This window comes from Numenius arquata, chromosome 7 (genome assembly GCF_964106895.1).
Source record: "Numenius arquata chromosome 7, bNumArq3.hap1.1, whole genome shotgun sequence".
NCBI classification, from domain to species: Eukaryota; Metazoa; Chordata; class Aves; order Charadriiformes; family Scolopacidae; genus Numenius; species Numenius arquata.
The window spans coordinates 37,139,796-37,155,896 of NC_133582.1; the positions used below are offsets into that span (position 1 = coordinate 37,139,796).

General features: G+C 50.8%; 1 protein-coding gene across 1 annotated transcript in view; it reads left to right on the forward strand.

The window, feature by feature from the left end:
* The first annotated feature begins 10,412 nt into the window (after positions 1 to 10,412).
* The window catches only part of EEPD1 (endonuclease/exonuclease/phosphatase family domain containing 1), a 78,278-nt gene continuing 72,589 nt past the window's right edge, over positions 10,413 to 16,101 (forward strand). The window contains exon 1 of the mRNA XM_074150693.1: positions 10,413 to 11,523. Within this exon, the coding sequence (XP_074006794.1) occupies positions 10,670 to 11,523 (854 nt within the window). The 5' untranslated portion in view covers positions 10,413 to 10,669. The remainder of the gene's footprint in view (positions 11,524 to 16,101) is intronic.

The following is a 16,101-nucleotide window of genomic DNA, read 5'->3' on the forward strand; positions in this document are numbered from 1 at the left end:
AAGAGGTACCTGACACCCTGAAGTCGAAGGCAGGAAGGTTGCCGTGCAGTCGGCCCTATATGAAGCGTGGAATGAGTTCACCTCCAGTTTGGGATGGCAGTAGGGCATATACATACTGAATTTCACTGAATTTCACTGAATTTCACTGAATATTTTTTTAGAGTTGGAAGGGACCATATAGATCATCTAGTCCAACTCCCCTGCTGAAGCAGGATTGCTTAGAGAATGCTACCCAGGACTGCATCCAGGCGGGTCTTGAAAATCTCCAAAGAAGGGGACTCCACAACCTCCCCGGGCAGCCTCTTCCAGGGCTCTGTCACCCTCACCGTGAAGAAATTCTTTCTCATATTTGAGTGGAACCTCCTATGTTCCAACTTGTGCCCGTTGCCCCTTGTCCTCTCACTGGGAACCACTGAAAAGAGTCTGGCTCCCTCCTCCTTCAACCCACCCTTGAGATACTTATAGGCATTAATAAGGTCTCCCCTCAGCCTTCTCTTCTCCAGGCTAAAGAGTCCCAGCTCTCTTAGCCTTTCTTCATAAGGGAGATGCTCCAATCCCTTAATCATATTTGTTGCCCTTCGCTGGACTCTTTCCAGTAGTTCCCTATCCCTCTTGAATGGGGGAGCCCAGAGCTGGATACAGTATTCCAGTTGTGGCCTCACCAGTGCAGAGCAGAGGGGGAGAATGACTTCCCTAGACCTACTGGCCACACTCTTCCCTACGCAGCCGAGGAGGAAGGAGCTGATACTGAAGGATACTGAAGGAGCAGCGTTTGTCTTCTGGAGGTGCTTGACTGCCTCAGCTTGTGTGTGTGTGTGCACATGAGAAACAGTCAGACTCAGCAGCTGGCACCTTCGGGATGGGGCCTTAGTCAGGTTAAGTGAGTCATTCATCCAACCATTTCTCTGAGCTTATTGTCCCCACTGAGTGTCCACCCTTCCTTCTGTCCTATCTTAGGAGTCATGCCAGTGAGATACCAGCATCCCCTGATGTCACTTGGTAGGTGGCAGGATAGGGATGCCCGGCACCTTGCACCATCAGGAGACAAGGTCTCCTGAGTCATGGGAGGAGCACCCTGTGCCCCATAATTGTCTGCCACTGTGTAGGTTAAAGGCAGATGTGCTCCATGACTAACACAGGAGGAATGTGGCAAGGGTGTGTGTGTGTGTGACACGGCTATCTGCAGCGTGAAATCAGAATTAATCAAATACATGCTTCGGGACACTTGGGAGAAGGATTAAAACCTGATTTCAGGATACATAGTGAGATTGTTTTTGAAGCAGGTGTGTTGGGAGCCATTCCTGAACCACAGCAAAGTCTGAGAACCCATCACAGGAAAACCAGAAATCCCACAATATTCAGAACAATGTTTGCATAGAAATTACAGCCAACAAATACCTGCTGTGTTGTTTTCATGATGAGTCACACTAGGGAATACACCAGGTGAGTAGGAATGAACATCCTGCAGAGCATGGGGAGCTTGTGCTGCTGACATAACACAAAAGCGTGTGTAAGATGGTGACATCTATTTTTCCTTGTGGCTCTTCAAACCGTGGAAAACTCTCTCCAAAGCAGATGATGCGTGGCTAGAACAAGATTTGGAGATGAGGACGTGACCTCAGCCATAACGTCACATACAGTAAAAAGAGTACTCTTGACATCTTACGTAATTTAAGCCCTTATTGAGAAAGCAAACTCCTTACCCCAGGCTACACAAGCTTTATTCCTGTCCAGCAGCACTTCGTAGTCCCTGTAATTCCAATTAAGCCATTTATCAGAGTATGTATTATTTGGAATCAGCAAGGACTAGGCTTAAAACAGGAAGCACTTCAGGGCTGTGGGTTTTGTTCTGGGGGAACTCTTTGATTTTTGCAACTTGTACAACATCTGGCAGTAATTCATCAGTACTTTGGTATGGTGGCTCTAAGCATCGTGTTCTTGACGGTAATTGTGTCATTGCATAGCTATCTTCCTAATCATGTTGTTAGGACTCATGACATCAGCTAGAAACAGCCTTTGGTGTCTACCTAATGGGTCACCCTGCTGATTCCTGTTTACGTTGTTGAGCCTTTCCTGCTCCATCTGTGGCTCGGTTATTCCTCAGTTTGAATGGATGCTGTGGCCTTCTCCTCCCTAAGTCTCTACTGAAGCTCATCTTGTCAGTTCCGGAACGTCCCTCCGATCTGTGAAGACTATTTTGATCCCACCCACCAAAGTCCTTGCAGGCCCTGCGGCTCGGTGCCACCCACAAGCTTTGTAAGTATAGACTCTTCCACCCGCTCTGTCATTAATTTGCTGTTTCTTTCCCATCCCTCGAGCCAGTTGCTCTGTTGAAGAAAAAAGTGAGCTTGGTAAAGCCATGCTGGTGGGTTTTCTGAACACATAATTATCCTCCAAGTACTTTAAATCCTTATTTGTGCCAGGATCTTTCCAGGGATCAAAGCTGGATTTAATGGGTCCTTCGTTTTCTGTTTTAAACGGCTCAGTGGTTTTCATCTCCAGGTGCTTAAGGACTTGCTTGTCCTCCAGTGCTCTAGTATTGCTCTGTTGCCTAGTCCCCCAGATGCTGCTGACCTGAGCTTGTCTGTCTCCTCCAAGCAGCCATCCTACAGGACCTGGTCCTAGAGACAGACCTCAATACTGTCCTGTTTTCCTATCTCCTCTATGCTCTCATTTGAACAAACCCGACTTTCAGATGGAGAACCACAGGAGTCAATTCCATCAACAGCTCAGGTCTGCCTGCTCACGTAAATCAGTAGGGCACCCCTTTTGGGCATCCTTCCTCTATCTTTATGGGAATTGGATCAAACTGTCATAGAAGGTGGTGTAATGATTAGGCAGCTAGCTGTCACTTATCAGGGAGGTTCCTCAGGGAGGTTCCTTGGAGACGTTCAAAGTCTGCTGGGAGCGGTTGAGGTCATGAAACCGCTTTAATTGCTGGTGCAAGACTTGAAATCTGAAATACAGATTTTCTCAAGAGAGTAGAGCAGAGATGCTCATTTACGCAAGACGCTATGTTTTGTGTGAAAAGTCTTAAACAAAACATTTACTGTTTCATAAACCAATGACCTGATCCTCAGCAGAGCTATGGCTTTATATGGAGGCTCTGTCCTCTGCAGATCTCCTCTGAGAATTTGGGGCAGAGGGAAAATTTGACTCTACTTTGTGATTTATTTTCCTCTTAACAAACAGAAGTTTACACATGAAGAGGCAGGGACAGGAAACAAAGGCATCTTAGCACAAGTAAACAACACAAAGACCTGACTGACCTCTCCTTATGACTGAGAAAACTAGGAGAACTAGGAGTCTAGGTTTTGTCTCTCTGAATACTTCCAGGGTCTGAAGCACAACTGTTCATGCGAATGAGAAGTAGAGACTGAGCTCTTAAGTATATATACAAAAAAAAAACAAAAACAAACCAAAAGAAACCCCCCAAATAGCAGAAGTTATAAGTAATGCTTAAGGCAGAATTGCACTGGCTGCTGTAGTAACTGCAGAATCACTTTGAGTTAAAAAGCTAACTCTGTATGAGCTAACTAATTAACGTTCATGAAACGCTTCAAAACATGAAATTGATATTTTTTTTTAAACATTTCTTTAAAATTTGTTAACAAGAATGTATTATGTTTTAGCTCTTCAGTTAAGAAGTAGAGTAGTTCTTCAGTTAAGAAGTTAAGTAGTAGAAGATAACCTAGTAACTGCTACAAGTAAGGTAGAAATGACAAATAATGCAAGATAGTGATTTATTCAGTGAAACAACAGAATGATCAGGAGATAGGCCTCAATCATCATCAACAAGTTACACTGCTTTTGAAATGCAAATGTTCAGAAAGGACTAATGAAACACATCCACTGCAGGGGAAGCCTGTGGTTTGCTATAAATTAGCGAGCCGACTCACTTGCATTTTAAATCCCTCTCTGCCACCAAAAGGCACCACCTAAAACGTTTGAAGGGTAAGAGGTCTATATGGGAGGCAATGTTTGAGAGGCTGGCTGTCCAACTGCTCATAACCAAAGTGCTGTGTAATGCTACACTAAACACCCCTTTCCAGCCTGTTGGCTCACCTTCCCTCGCCTCTTGCTTGGCCCTTGTGGTGCCTAAAATGTCATTGCCCATGGCTTTTTCACAAAAATCCACTTGATGCTTTTTTCTGGGTGAAACCACAGAAAGCTTGCCCAGGTTGAGAGCTTAGACACCTAGCCCACAAGTCACAAATTCTGACTCTTCCCCCTGCCAAATTCACAAAGGAGTGATTTGTGGGCGTTTTTACTAGAGGCTTGCAAGACTAGGCCTCAAAGAAAACATTAGTTATGACACAGGTCCACTGTAACCCGTGTTTCTCATCTGGGAAGTTCAGGAGATGCCACTGCTGGAGGGTAGTGGCTTGCCAGACTAGGCCTCAAAGAAAACATAGGCTGCCCAGAGAGATGGTTGAGTCACCATCCCTGAATGTGTTTAAGAGTCCTTTAGATGTGGTTTTGGGGGATATGGTGTAGGGGAGAAATTTGTCGTGTAGGGTTGATGGTTGGACTTGAAGATTCCAAGGGTCTTTTCCAACCTGAATGATTCTATGATTAGTTGTGACACAGGTCCACTGTAACCCATGTTTCTCATCTGGGAAGTTCAGGAGATGCCACCACTGGAGGGCCTGGAGCAGGCAAGCTTCTGCAAGCATGGCCTCAGCGATTCTGCTTGGCATGAAGGAAGGACTAGATTTTTTTAATTCCTTTCCAGCACCGTGACCCAAGGGATATCTGAGTAATTAACAGTGTCCCCTCAGATGTGGGGGGATGAGAATCAAATCTGCCTGCTAAGGAAACTGTAAACGCCATCCGAAGCTCTGCTGGAGCGTGTCTTCTGTAGTGTGGGTTCCTCTCATATACCTCCAGGATGAGCTGTCCCACCACACACCGACAAGAGAGAACAGCGGGCCTGTGGTTGGGACCTCCCGTGGGAGGGAGAGGTCTGGGTTTCAGACCCAGCACCAACCAAAACGAAGCCCTAATCAAGGTATAAGGATGAGTCACTTCTGCTCACCCTTCTGACTGTATTTCTCCGTAGGATGTGACACTCGTAACTTGGCAACCCAACACCAGTGACATCACTTGATCTTTTTGCAACAAGTTTGGCAGCCATATAAAATTCCTTACAGGAAAAAGAGCTGACACCATAGACATCGGATTCCTAAGAAAAAACTCATGAGGCTGCCTTCTCTGCTGTTCTGCTCGTCATCCCGTCGCCAGGGATTTTATTAGCTTGTGGGCTAACTTCTAAGCAAATTTGACAGAGAGATTAAACGCCTCAAAAATACAGAGTTCCTATGAGCGCCACAAAAACTGGTGGCCACATAGAACAGAGACATTGAAATTAGTGACCCCGCCAAGAGACTAATGGATACTCGGTGTTATCATTATGCATCAGAAAATCATCAGGGGAAAGAGCCAGCAGAAATCAGACTTCTTAAGCCCCACCACTCCTGAAACTGCTGACTCCTACTTGTTATGATTCGTCTTAATAAAAACACTGTCTGTCTTCTGCTTGGGGCATCTGTTACGAGTGTTACTGGAGATGTCCTCTCAGAAGGAAAACAATTACTTTAATAGCTCCTTTAAATCAAAACACAGGCAGTGCAGTTCATCGGCTGCCTTTGCAAATCCTTGCCCATTAAGAGCCCAGAGTGCTGGGTCTGAAAACCTCGTCCCTAGGAGGGCAACGGCGCCTCAGAGCCAAGCCCTGGATCCCAAAGGAGCCAAGTAAGGAAAACGCTGGAAAAGGCGCTGCTCTCACATGGTGGGCTGGTAGGAAATGCAAGCGCTGCCTGAAGGCTGGAGGCAAACCCTGTGGTATTCTGTTGAGCAACATCTTCCTGGCTCGTTCTAGCCCGCATCGTGAAACAGAGCTCATTTGTTTAGAGCCTCTGCAACGTAGATGAGATGTTTTAGAAAATGTAAAAATAGATTAATAGATTTTATTTTTTTTTTAAGACCAGCTTAAAATGTAGTGGCCTCTAGGCTGATTCTTTGCATGAATTAAGTCAAAAGACCTTGCTCAGCAGTATTAGCTTCCACTCCATCCTTATTAGCTTCCACTCCATCCTTATTAGCTTCCACTCCATCCTTTTGGGTTCAAGCAATTCCATAACCTCCTTCAACATTGCCTTTAAAGGCTTTCAGTGCTGCAGAACCTCCTTCCTATGGAAAAAGTCTAGTTTTGTTCTTTCCTCTGTGAACAATTCCCGCAGGGGAGAGGAGTTTGAGACCTCCAGAGCTGGCAAGCAGATGACACTACCCTACCCCTGGGTTTCCTGCCTGGCCAGCTCCTTGTCCCAGTGCCACTCAGCTGCCAAGGAACCCGTTTCACTAGCTGCTTGGGGGGACAGGGTACGAGCTGCTCAGCCTAGGAGGGCTCTAGACAGCGGCAAAGCAAGCCCGAGATCAACAAATGGCTGCGGGGCAGTGATAAAACCGTTGCTCCTCAGGTGCTTGCTTCGTAACACTATCCAGTGACACACGAAAACACTCTGCGTGATGGGTGACGGCTGCTCCTGAGGGCTTTTTGGAGGTCTCCCCCTCTCTCCTCTCACTGCCGGAGCCTGCCTGGCACTTTGAGTTCCCCCTCTTGCCCGCCCCCCAACAAGATTCGCACCCTCAAAGCAGCAAAATTCATTTTTGCCTCCGTTGAGAGTTTTTTCCGCCAGCCCTGGCAGGCAGGCAGGCAGCTGCTCGGTAGGCAGCAAGCTGGGGATCCTGAGGAATAAGCCACCCACGGCATCTCATCTCGGAGCCTTCTAACCTGTTGGGGCTGAATGGAGATCCAGGAATCCCGGATTTCTGGCTCCTTGCCACGTTAGGTGCCGAGCAGCCAGGGGAGGAGGCTGCCTGCCAGCCAGCGAGCACCAGCAGACCACGATCAATCACCTCTTGAATAAATCTAAATACACCGAGCTTGGGATTGGATCAAAGATAAAATCTAGTATCTACCTGGGTTTCACAAGATTGATTTTCTCTTGCCTGTCAATAATTTCACCACTGCTTTTTCAATCATTTACTGACTGCACCCCATTTTTAGCTCTCTCTCATGTTGATGGATTGCCTAACACTGATGTCACGCCAGTCGACTCATCTGTTTTTCTTTTCTTTTTTTTTTTTTTTTTTAATCTTTTAAAATATAAACCAAACCCGTACCTTTTCACATCTTTTGGCACTTCCAAAAAATAACAAGACATGTCAAAAGTTGACTCAGCGTTCAGTAAGCTCCCTCTTACTGTCATTTTCATAGTGCTGACACAAAAATAAGGGTAAGGGGCTAAAGGACTGATAACCTGCCCCCCCCCCCCTTTTCTCCCCCGTGTCCCCCATTAGCACAGGTGATACTCTGTGTTAGGTGATGGGACACCCATTGCACCCCTCTGAGTTCTGCTCCATCAGCTGCGTCCAGCTGCAAGTTATCCCGGTGCTGCAGATTCAAAAAGATGTGGAGCAGCTGCTGAGGGTAGAGAACACTGGACGAGAGGGTCATCCGTTGTTTTCTTTCTGGAGATGCTCCCGCCTTCTCACCGAAACATGGAAAACCTCATGCTGCCTGCAACGCAGGTGATGCCTCAGATGGATTTTGGTGCTTTTCAGCTTCAAAACTTATTTAATGAGCCTGGATCAATTGAACACAACCCGCTGTAGAATGCAGAAGAGTATGTCCTCCATTGAGATAACAGCTTCTGGAGCTATTACCGTAATAATATCGCCTCGCAAAGAATACTCGTTTCAATGGTTAATTGTTTCCAGCTCTGTGCTGGTATCATCCCAGCACGATTAGGCCCAGCATGATTTCTGCTGCATTGGCCGCCGTTATCACAGCACACAGAGCACTTTGCAGTTGACGTGGAAGCATTTAATCACCTAAGCGAGCACTTTCTCCACTCCAACAGTCAGCGGAGAGCCAATACCCTAATGCAGCCGGTACCCATTCCCATAATGATAATTAGCTGACTCTATCGCTCGGGCGAACAGAAGAGAAATGCGTGAGCTGCAGCGGAATATCTAGCGCAAATATGAAAGCCGCCGTGCCCCTGGGCAGTCTGACAGCCCGCTGCAGCCCGACTCCCTTACGCACAGCCCATTCTCCTCCCCCAAGAAGCTGAACAAGTTCAGCCTTTTATTTTAGGGGAACCCAAATAACTTCCATTAACTTGCCGCGAAAAATACACGTGTGCGCTGCTATTACAAGCTGTTTAATTTTCATTAGAGGGCCAACCAAGAGTCTTGATGTTGAAAATATATGCTGATTGTATTCTGTCTGGATAAAAGACACCTATATATACCGTCGGCATCAGGCAGCACCAGCAGGCGTCTGCAAGCATAAGTTGCTCTTTCTGTCCGTTTTTCCTCCCCCTTCCTCCCCCCTTGTGTCCAGCTTTGGAGTCCTCAGCACAGGAAGGACATGGACCTGTTGGAACTGGTCCAGCGGAGGGTCACAAAGATGATCAGAGGGCTGGAGCACCTCCCCTATGAAGACAAGCTGAGAGAGCTGGGGTTGTTCAGCCCGGAGAAGAGAAGGCTCCGGGGAGACCTCATAGCAGCCTTCCAATATCTGAAGGGAGCCTACAGGAGAGCCGGAGAGGGACTCTTTGTCAGGAGATGTAGTGATAGGACAAGGGGTAATCGTTTTAAATTGGAAGAGGGGAGATTTAGATTAGATATTAGGAGGAAATTCTTTCCTGTGAGGGTGGTGAGACACTGGAACAGGTTGCCCAGAGAAGCCGTGGCTGCCCCATCCCTGGAGGGGTTCAAGGCCAGGCTGGGTGGGGCTTTGAGCAACCTGGTCTGGTGGGAGGTGTCCCTGCCCATGGCAAGGGGGTTGGAACTCGATGATCTTCAAGGTCCCTTCCAACTCTAACCATTCTATGATTCTATGATTCTATGATTCTATGATTCCTTTCCATCACACCCACCGATTGTGTTTCAGATTCGTTGACATCGCAGTCACTCTCGTGTGGGCACCATCAAGCTAGTTTTAACTGAGGTAGCTTGGCTCCAGACAGCACTGCAGGCAGCGCAGCCCGGGGCTCCATGCAGTAGAAGCCGGGGTGAATACTTTGGTGGCTTTCCCAAGACGGACTGCGGCGGGCTGCTGCGGCTCTTGGGACACGAACGAACCACACCAAAGCCAGCTCAGGCACACGGGTGACACACAACCACCATTTCGGTGCAGGATGGGGTTACTCTGTCTCAGGGAAAGGCTAGGCAGGTGGCAGGACCACGGGATGTAGGATGCAGACCTACTAGGTCTAACTGCAGCGTTCCGTGGGGAGTTCCAGTTTGTTGGACACTCTCCCAATTGCTTAAGATTCATAGATTCATAGATTCATAGATTGGTCCAGGTCAGAAGGGACCTCCAAAGGTCATCTAGTCCGACCTCCCCGCAGTCAGCAGGGACACCCCCAACTAGACCAGGTTGCCCAGGGCCTCGTCGAGCTTCACCTTGAATATCTCAAGGGAAGGGGCCTCAACCACCTCCCTGGGCAACCTCTTCCAGTGTTCCACCACCCTCATGGTAAAGAACTTTTTCCTAATATCCAATCTAAATCTCCCCTTCTCCAACTTATAACCATTGCCCCTCGTCCTGTCACTGCAGGCCTTTGGAAACAGACCCTCCCCAGCCTTCCTGTAGGCCCCCCTCAAAGATGTGAAGGAAAAAAAAAAAAAAAAGCCCCCCCAAAGAAATTTTAAAAAGCCAACTTTACCAAGATGTATGAAAGCATAGTGCCTGCAAAAAAAAAAAAGCTGGTGGGGACGACTGATGAGGCTTTCAGGTTTGAAAACACACTTATGCCCTACCAGCTGTGGGGAGGTGAGGCCGAGGAACTTCAGGGATGGGGAAGCCGCAGAGAGCGCCTGAGACCCCCGCGTCCCCTTCCCCGGCAGGAGGGGGAAAGCCTGCCCTTAACGGCAAGGTGAGAGCAGCGGGTCCGTTTTGGGTCCCGACCCCACCTTTCGGGGGGGGGTGTGTGTTTGTGTGTGACTGCCCATTGTTGGGGGGGGAAGGAGGAGGAGGAGGAGGAGGTCACTCTTCCTCATCCTCCACAGCCCCGTTCCGCCCCTCGGGCCAGCAGCCCGGTGCGTGTGTAGGGGGTGTCCCTCCGGGACGGCCGCCCCCGCACACACCACACCACCGCCCCCCCCGCCGGTTCCCCTCCGCCGCCGGGCGGGGGCGGGCTCGGAGGCGGGTGACGCCCCGGGAGGCGGTGGCGGCTCCGGGCCCCGCCTCACCCGGCCGAGGGGGCGGGGAGCTCCCGCCGAGCTACTACCGCCGCCGGCGGGGCTGGAGCCGCCGTGCGCGCCGGGGGCTGGAGCGGAGCGGTGCGGTGTTTCCCCCCCCCCTTCCCGGAGGAGAGCGGCGAGGAGGAGGAGGAGGAGGAGGAGGAGGAGGAGGAAGGGCGCGGGAAGGGCTCCCTGGTCCGCCTGACCGGGCGTATCGTGTCGGGTCTGTCCGCAGGGAAGCCGCCGTCCGTCCGCCCGCCCGCCGGCCGTCCCCCGGTGCGGAGCCGCGGGTTGTCGCCGGCCTCCCGCCGGGGGTGTTCCATGAGTCGCGGGCGGGCAGCGCTCCTCGCCCGCTCCTCCGGCACCGGCTCCGGCCCCGGCCCCGTCCCGGCGTGGGGGAGGCGGCGGTGAGATGGGGGGTAGCCTGGGCTGCCACCGCTCCATCCCCCGCGACCCGGCGGACCTGTGCCACAGCCGCAAGTTCAGCGCGGCGTGTAACTTCAGCAACATCCTCGTCAACCAGGAGAGGCTCAACATCAACACGGCCACGGAGGAGGAGCTGATGACCCTCCCCGGGGTCACCCGGGTGGTGGCCCAGAACATCGTGGAGTACCGGGAGTACATCGGAGGCTTCAAGAAGGTGGAGGACCTGGCGCTGGTGAGCGGAGTGGGGGCGGCCAAGCTGGAGCAGGTGAAGTTCGAGATCTGCGTGAGCAGCAAGGGCAGCTCGGCGCAGCACTCGCCCAGCTCCCTGCGCAAGGACCTGGCCTCTGAGCACCACCTCTCCGCCACCAAGATCAACATCAACACTGCTACCCCGGCCCAGCTCATGAGCATCCGCGGCATCACCGAGAAGATCGCCAACAGCATCGTGGACTACCGTAAAGAGCACGGGCCCTTCAAAAGTATTGAGGACCTGGTGAGGATGGACTGCATCAATTCCTCCTTTCTGGACAAAATCAGGCATCAGATTTTTGCAGAGCGGTCCCGGCCCCCTTCAACGAACACCAATGGTGGCCTCAACTTCACAGCCAAGCCTCACCCAAGCCCCACTTCTCTGAGCCTCCAGAGCGAGGACTTGGACTTTCCTCCTGGGGGTCCAACCCAGATCATCTCCACTCGCCCCTCTGTGGAGATGTTTGGGGGGGTGAGAGACGGTAGACCCGTCCTGAGGGTGGCTACCTGGAACCTGCAAAGCTGCTCCATCGAGAAAGCCAACAACCCGGGCGTGCGGGAGGTGGTGTGCATGACGCTTCTGGAGAACAGGTAAGAGGCAGCACCTAAGCTGTAGCCTCAGCTCCGTGTGGGATGGTAGGCTAATGCCTCCGGGGTTTGGGCACTCTAGAGTCCCCTTGGGATCCTAGTGGGACTCGCTCCTTCCTGGGATTATTAAATGTTTCTTGCTTCTTGCGTGGAACTCTGGCTGAGTCTTAATGCTGGGGTTGTAGTGACTGTCCACTCATTAAGCCTCTGTAGTCCTTGGAACGTGGTGGACCTCCTGAAGAGGTATGTGTGTATTTACGCACGTCTGTGCGGGGAAGACCGAGCCATTATGGTTGGTCACGTTGGGCCTGTTAGTAGTTGGTCAAGGACTGTTTCTCTGTCTGTCAAGAGGCTTTTGAACAAGTCATGGAGGGGGTGGTGGTGGTGGTGTGTGTCTCTCTTTCCTGCCAGAAGCAGGGGTGGGTGGAAATAGTAGGGAAAAGGCTGCTCTGTGTGTACCCTGTTTCTTACGGTGTTTCCCAGAGCATCTTGGTACCACTTTGGGAAGCAGAGTGCGGAGCTGCATCTGCCTTTCTCAGAGCTGCCAAGCTGAGACCTTCCAGTGCTGCTTCTCCAGAGATTCTTGTTTGGGTGGTGACTCCTTAACTTCGGTGTTAGGGCTGGAGCCTGGTCTCTCTCAGATCTGCTCCTCAAACGAAAAATGTTTGAGAGGCACAGTCAGGATGGTTCGGGCTGTGTAACGAGCGTGGAATGCCATGACTTGCCCCATGAGGGTGACACAGCTCGTTAACGAGCGGTCACGGGGCATCTGCTGAGCTGGAGGGACCACTCATCCTTGGGAGTGCAAGATGTGGGGCAGCTGCCTGGGGAGGCTGTGCCCCCCCTGTGCCAGGCGGACCCCTGGTTTACAGAGCAGGGTCTGCTTGTGGTGTGGTAGTTGGGATGGTATTTCTGCTGGTAATGGCTGAGAAGCTGAAAGCTGTAAATTAGTAATTTTTTTAATTTTTTTTTTTTTGTGTGTGTGTGTGTAAGGTAATCAGGCAACAGTGCTGGGGATGTCTCTCACGCTAAACTTTCTGCTTGATACAGGAATGTAAGAGGGCAATAAGGATTAAGAAATAACTCTCACCCTTTCCTTTCCCTGTGTGAAATCCGTCCCAGCTGATTTGGCTTTATTATTTACAGCATTGGGCAACTAACTCTTCTCTCTGGCTGCCATTCAGACTTCCAGCTGGAAATGAACGGGGCGGGGGGGGGGGTTCTTGGGCTTCTGCGAAAGGGATATTGTGGGGAGCAGAAGTGCTGATGAACCGTTAGTGCTGAGAGCTCTGTCCTTTTCCAGCAATGTGCCGAATAATGGCTTTTGTCGGTGCGGTTGTGGAGGTCAGGCAGGCGAGAAAGACGGGTGACAGCGATGTGGTACCCTGCGCCGCGGTGCAGTGTTTGTGGTTGAGGATGCCTCTGCCCTGCACTGCTCAGGAGCTTGATGCTCCCACACGTGGGAACATCTGTCATCTCATAGCCATGGCTGTTTGATAGGCAAAATGGAGATGATAGCCCAGCAGGGGTATTCAGATGTTGCGCTGGTGGCTTCAGCCTAACATCCTTTGGAATTCCTCGACTGCTCTGCTACTTCGGGTATCCCCTGCTTCCCCTTCAGCACCGCTCTTGTTCTTCTTGTGGGCAGTTGGTTGGCTGGAGAGAACCTTAAGGTGAAGTCTGGTGGGGTCGGGCATCAGGGTAGGGGGCAGAGGTGGACAGACCTGCTGAGGAAAGAAACATCTCTGATTATCATTAGTCTCAGGATTATTCTCATAATCCAGTTTTGGAAGAAAGTGACTTTGGTGATTTATTTTTATTTATTTACGTACATATGTAATTTTTTTTTTTTTTTTTTAAGGACCTCATCCAGTAGAGTGTTAATTTTCTGTCACTTCTGCATGGTCGGCATTTTGGGGGCGGGGAGGGGGGGAAGCCAAACTCCAAAACGCTCCACCTATTAAAAAAGTTAGGTAGAGAAAGTGACTCGTAAAATACGCCTGTGTTAGCCCAGGCTGGCCACTGTGTATGCAGCATGTGGCCCTAACGGTTGGTTTTACTTTTGCTCTTAAACCTCACGGTATTTTGTTTCCATCCAGCTTAGCAAACGGGTAACTCGGTTGTAGCGGGTGGTGTGAAAGTTCTCTCTGGCGCTTTGAAGTTCAAAAGGGGCCCAATAAAAGTTTTCACTCTCTTTTTTTTTTTTTTTTTTTTTTTCCGTTTTCTTGCACGCGTATGTGCAATCAGACACGCAGGGGGAGAGCACGATGCAATTGTTTTCTGTACTTGGTCCTGTTTATGATAACATGAGAAGCTGGAAAGAAAGTTCCAAAGAGAAAGATCTGGGGGTCCTGGTAGACAGTAAAATGACAATGAGCAAGCAGTGTGCTCTTGTGGCCAGGAAGGCCAATGGAATCCTGGGCTGCGTAGGGAAGAGTGTGGCCAGTAGGTCGAGGGAAGTCATTCTCCCCCTCTACTCTGCACTGGTGAGGCCACAACTGGAATACTGCGTCCAGTTCTGGGCTCCCCAGTTCAAGAGGGACAGGGAACTACTGGAAAGAGTCCAGCGAAGGGCAACGAGGATGATTCAAGGATTGGAGCATCTCCCTTATGAAGAAAGGCTGAGAGAGCTGGGACTCTTTAGCCTGGAGAAGAGAAGGCTGAGGGGAGACCTTATCAATGCTTATAAGTATCTGAAGGGTGGGTTGAAGGAGGATGGAGCCGGACTCTTTTCAGTGGTTCCCAGTGAGAGGACGAGGGGCAACGGGCACAAGCTGGAACATAGGAGGTTCCACTCAAATATGAGAAGAAACTTCTTTCCGGTGAGGGTGGCAGAGCCCTGGAAGAGGCTGCCCAGGGAGGGTGTGGAGTCCCCTTCTCTGGAGATCTTCAAGACCCGCCTGGATGCAGCCCTGACTAACATGCTCTGACATGCTCTGGGCAATCCTGCTTCAGCAGGGGAGTTGGACTAGATGATCTTTATGGTCCCTTCCAACTCTAAAAATTCAGTGAAAATTCAGTGAAATGAGAGGAATGTGCATCCACAGGCAAGCTGCGAAACCTTCCTGGGAAAGTAAATGTGGGAACAGGAAAAAAAAAAATCCAACACGATGCAGGAGGGGAACAAAAAAAAAAAGTGTATGTTAGGAAAAGTCACACTCAGCACCTCAGGGAGGAATTTCCTCTTGCTTGTGCTGGCATTGCTGAGGTCAGTGGAGCTTTGCAGCTGTAAAACAGCCAGGACCTGCCTTCTCTCTGAGTGTGAACTCCATGGGCTCCCTCCTGGCTCCGGCTGTGTACCCTTAGAACATCCTCCAGGGATGGGGCCTCAACCACTGCCCCTGGCAGCCCAGTCCAATGGGCAATAACCCTTTCCGTGGAAACATTTCTCCTAATATCCAATCTGAACCTCCCCTGGCACAACTTGAGGCCATTTCCTCTTGTCCCATGGCCTGGGACTTGGGAGAAGAGACCGACCCCCCCTGGCTACACCCTCCTTTCAGGGAGTTGGAGAGAGCGAGAAGGTCTCCCCTCAGCCTCCTTTTCTCCAGGCTGAACACCCCCAGCTCCCTCAGCCTCTCCTCACAAGACTTGTTCTCCAGACCCCTCACCAGCTCCGTTGCCCTTCTCTGGACCCGCTCCAGCCCCTCAATGGCTTTTTTGTGGGAAGGGGCCCAAAACTGGACACAGCCCTCGAGGTGGGGCCTCACCAGTGCCCAGTGCAGGGGGACCGTCACCTCCCGAGTCCTACTGACCACGCTGTTCCTGACACAGGCCAGGATGCTGTTGGCCTTCTTGGCCACCTGGGCACACTGCTGGCTCCTGTTCAGACCACAGTCGACCAACACCCCCAGGTCCTTTTCTGCCAGGCAGCTCCAGCCACTCTGCCCCAAGCCTGGAGCGCTGCAGTGGGTTGCTGTGACCCAAGGACAGGACCCAGCACTTGCCCTTGTTGAACCTCATCCCATTGGCCTCGGCCCATCCATCCAGCCTGTCCAGATCCCTCTGCAAAGCCTTTCTGCCCACCAGTAGGTAGACCTCTTGTCGCTGAAATCTCCAGCTGGGACTCCAGCTGTTGCCTGGTGCATCTGAAGGCCACTTAGCTTGAGAGTAGGCAGATGCTCTCATGAGCTACGCTGATGGGCACCTGCTGGCTCATGTACTTTGGGCACAGCCACCCTCATGTACCTAAGTGTGCTCCTGCCTGCCGGTCCCTCCTGGTCTGGGGTGGTCTCAGGAGCTGGAGCACTGCCTTGTTGCAGTACTCCTGTTGGAGGACCTGCCTCAGCTAGCTTTTTAAGTCCAGGAATAAAGCACTGCATGTCAAGAAGACTGTATTAAAACTGTATAAAAAGCAGAGTCTTAATCTGAGATCTTGGGGACTTTCATGCCTGTTGAAAGGCTGGTTTGGGTTTTATTTATTGGCGGTTTTGTTTTGTTTTGGTTTTTTTTCTTGTTTTTTTTTTCAAGACCAGTTCCCAGCAAGTAGCTTTGAGACCCCTTGGAGTTAACAAATGGGAAGATTACTGCTCGTTCCCAGGAGAGGCTAGAAGATTAAGGTCCTCCTGTCATCCAGCCCTG